The sequence below is a fragment of the Propithecus coquereli genome, unplaced genomic scaffold (assembly GCF_000956105.1).
Source record: "Propithecus coquereli isolate 6110/MARCELLA unplaced genomic scaffold, Pcoq_1.0 Scaffold26, whole genome shotgun sequence".
Taxonomy (NCBI): domain Eukaryota; kingdom Metazoa; phylum Chordata; class Mammalia; order Primates; family Indriidae; genus Propithecus; species Propithecus coquereli.
This window is the reverse complement of record NW_012148174.1, coordinates 637,951-641,043: the sequence shown is the minus strand read 5'-3', so window position 1 is coordinate 641,043 and position 3,093 is coordinate 637,951. Positions and strand designations below refer to the sequence as shown.

The 3,093-nt window shown below is 33.9% G+C and overlaps 1 protein-coding gene across 1 annotated transcript in view; it reads left to right on the top strand.

Annotated features, from left to right (window-relative positions):
- ANTXR2 (anthrax toxin receptor 2) overlaps window positions 1-3,093 on the top strand; it is a 144,222-nt gene that overhangs the window by 31,270 nt on the left and 109,859 nt on the right. Inside the window, 2 exon segments of the mRNA XM_012647241.1 lie at window positions 1-40; window positions 1,783-1,852. The exon segment at window positions 1-40 is cut by the window's left edge and continues 1 nt beyond it. Coding sequence (XP_012502695.1) covers window positions 1-40; window positions 1,783-1,852 — 110 coding nt within the window.

Sequence of the window (3,093 nt, the reverse complement as noted above, 5' to 3'; positions counted from 1 at the left end):
GCCCTCTGCACTTACACCGTGAACGGAACGTACACAAAGAGTAGGTCCCCACCCACGTGGGTGTTGCTTTACTATCCGCACAGCACGTCAGCATTGAGTATTTTCCACTTTTCTCCAGCTAAAACCAGCCATGCTGTGTTTTTTAATCAGAGAAGGAAGAAACAAAGTATCAATGATAATACAAATAGTAATTATTTAATAGTTATTTAATAATGGCAACACTTTGTCATAACTTAATAAATGCTGGATCCTGTCCTAAGTAGCCTCATTACACAAGTGTTGGTTTGTGGCTGAAAGAATAAAGTGATTGGACTGTATCGACACAGCCAGTAGTGGACAGAGCTGATGTTTAAACCCAGCTTTCCTGACCGTGCTCTGTATGGACGGCATCCACTGCCTGGTTTCGTGGCCTCTTGCCACAGACTTATTTCTTCCCATTTTGGTCTTGAAATCTAATTATCTTGGACTTACTACTTGTTTCCTTATTTTTTGTCACTTGTCTTCTTTAATTTCCTGATAATTTGTTGGTTTCTTGAAGACGGTTTTTTTTTTTTGCGTTGTAGATTTTTTTTGTATCCGAATGACCACCTAGCACAGTGTTTGTTGATAATTATCATATTTATGGAACCGGGTTTTAATTTTCCCTAGACTCAACTTTTAAAGAGAAGTTTCGATGATGAATATGAGTATGTTTTGATTTCCATTCTGAAAAAATACCCCCCCTTATAAATGGATGTCAGTATTCTGAGCATTTTGGGTCTCTATTAAAACATTTTTCCTTATGAATGATTATACCACCCTCCAAGAATTTATATTATAAATCGGACTGTATAATACAGTTACTTTTTGAGAGATTCATTTTCAATTTTGCTTTTTATCTGGTGGTGATAAATGGAGCAACTTGCATAGCTTTGGCCACATATGTTGATGGGGCTCTCAGCATGATAAATGTCATAATTTATTCCTGTCTTTCCTTTTGAGATTACCATTTTGGTAAGGCAAAACAATAACATTTGTTACAACAAACTGTCCTTGTAGTCAGTTCCACAACTGAGGATGACAAAACAAAATAATTTTATTTTTATTCAGTAGTCATTTGTACCCAAACATTAGCTTTACCTAACTCCCTTGGATTATATATTTGAGTTGATTATAATATAAACATATTTTATGCCTAGTTACATAAGATTAAGCTCATTAAATCGTCAAACAAATAAGTAAAGTCAGAATTGTATTTTCATCCTTTACATTCTAAGATGATTCATTTGATTATGTAACCTCTCTGAATATTTCTAGTCTAGATCATTTTTCTCATGTTACTAAAATTACAAGGTTACTGTAAGCACTCAGCTTTATACAACGTATTTATTTATTGTAGATACAACTATTTTATTAAACTCATAAGTTCATTTTCCTTTGGACATTCGTCTTTCTTCATCTTGTCTAAGTTCTGCTTTTAAAAAAATCTATTATTCTTAAAAGCCTGAGACATTTGAAAACTTTAGGAGAAAAAGATGATATTTTTACAGTATCTGCAACAGTATTTGAACTTAGTCTAAGTCTAAAACATCCTAATTTGTGACTTACCAACACTATATTTCAATGGAGTGTATAATCTCTTTTCATTTTTCATTCCTTTTTCTTTCTTCTCTTTCTTTAGATTTTTTTTATGTTAATATACGTAATACTCTACACTTGTACTCTGATTGTGCAATAGTTCTCATGTAAACTATGCGTGATACATAAAACCCTTTATTAATTCAATGGCATTTTATTTTCTAGGTGTAAAACCAGTAAGTGTACAGCTGAATTCTATGCTTTGTCCTGCACCTATCCTGAATACAGCTGGAGAGTAAGTACTCCAATTAAAACAATTTAAACACATTTTTAAAGACAAACGATTAGGAAATGGTGACTAATAACATGTTGGTGGTTTTATGATATCCTCTTTTCATGAACAGAGTCATTAAAGAGTAAGCCCCTGGGCAAGCCACTGTAGTTAGCAGTTCACTTATACCCTTAGTAGGTTGAAAATGCTAAAGTATATTTTATCTTCTTTTTCAAATAGTGATTAGTAGGCTCTATAAATGTTTATTTGGATGGGTTTGAAACCTGCTGGTAGACCCTGTAAATAATCAGAGCGGTAACCGTTATTTTGAGCTTAGGGTGTTGAATTTACATACACACACACACATATAACACACAAGAGCTCCAAAGGGAGATTTTAAGTAATTACTATAGCATTTAATAAATACTAAGATTAAATAACATGAAGAACATGACTCAATATGGTATACCTTGGACGATAAAAATATTTGTACATTTACGTTAATTTGTGTTCCTTTTCTGTTAAGGTCTATACTCTCATGTTCTTTCATGTGGCCAAAAAAACAAAAACAAAATACCATGATATCTGTTTAAAAGAAGGAATATTTAGTTTTGAAGAAGGGCTTTTATTAGAATTATCTATACACAAATAATTTTACTAGTAATTTCGTGTTTCCATTTGTGATCTTTTTCTCATCTCTCTACTGTGAAGCAAATGCTTTCCAATAGTTCAGATATTCCCCAGCCCAACAGCAGTGGATGTCTAGGATAATGAATAGGGGGCACCATTTTCTAGAATCACTTATATTAATCTTACACTGAGAGCAGGGAAAAATTCACCACACAAGGCCACAACCCAAAGTCAAGAATAGTATTCAGAGAGTGAAGGTTGTGTTTTCCTCCACGAAAACTATGAAAATCATTTTAGTATTTTCAAGTTGACTTGAACAACTTAAGTTTTGTGGATCCTTAAATATTCAAGATATCCTTTGCGCGTCATCTCTGGTTATGCAAGTAAATCGGAGTGGTATCAGCTTTCTATTTCAAATAGATCGAAAGGGACTACTTAATACAACTTGCAAGACTAAGACTATTATTTATGTTCTGTGTCATGTCATGATCTGGTGTTATTGACAGTGTGCCAATGGCTATGTTAGACTGGACGTAGAATTTGTGGCAGGTCCGTTTTACATGGTGCCATCTTTTTTTTTTTTTTTTGGACACAGAGTCTGGCTCTGTTGCCCGGGCTAGAGTGAGTGCCGTGGC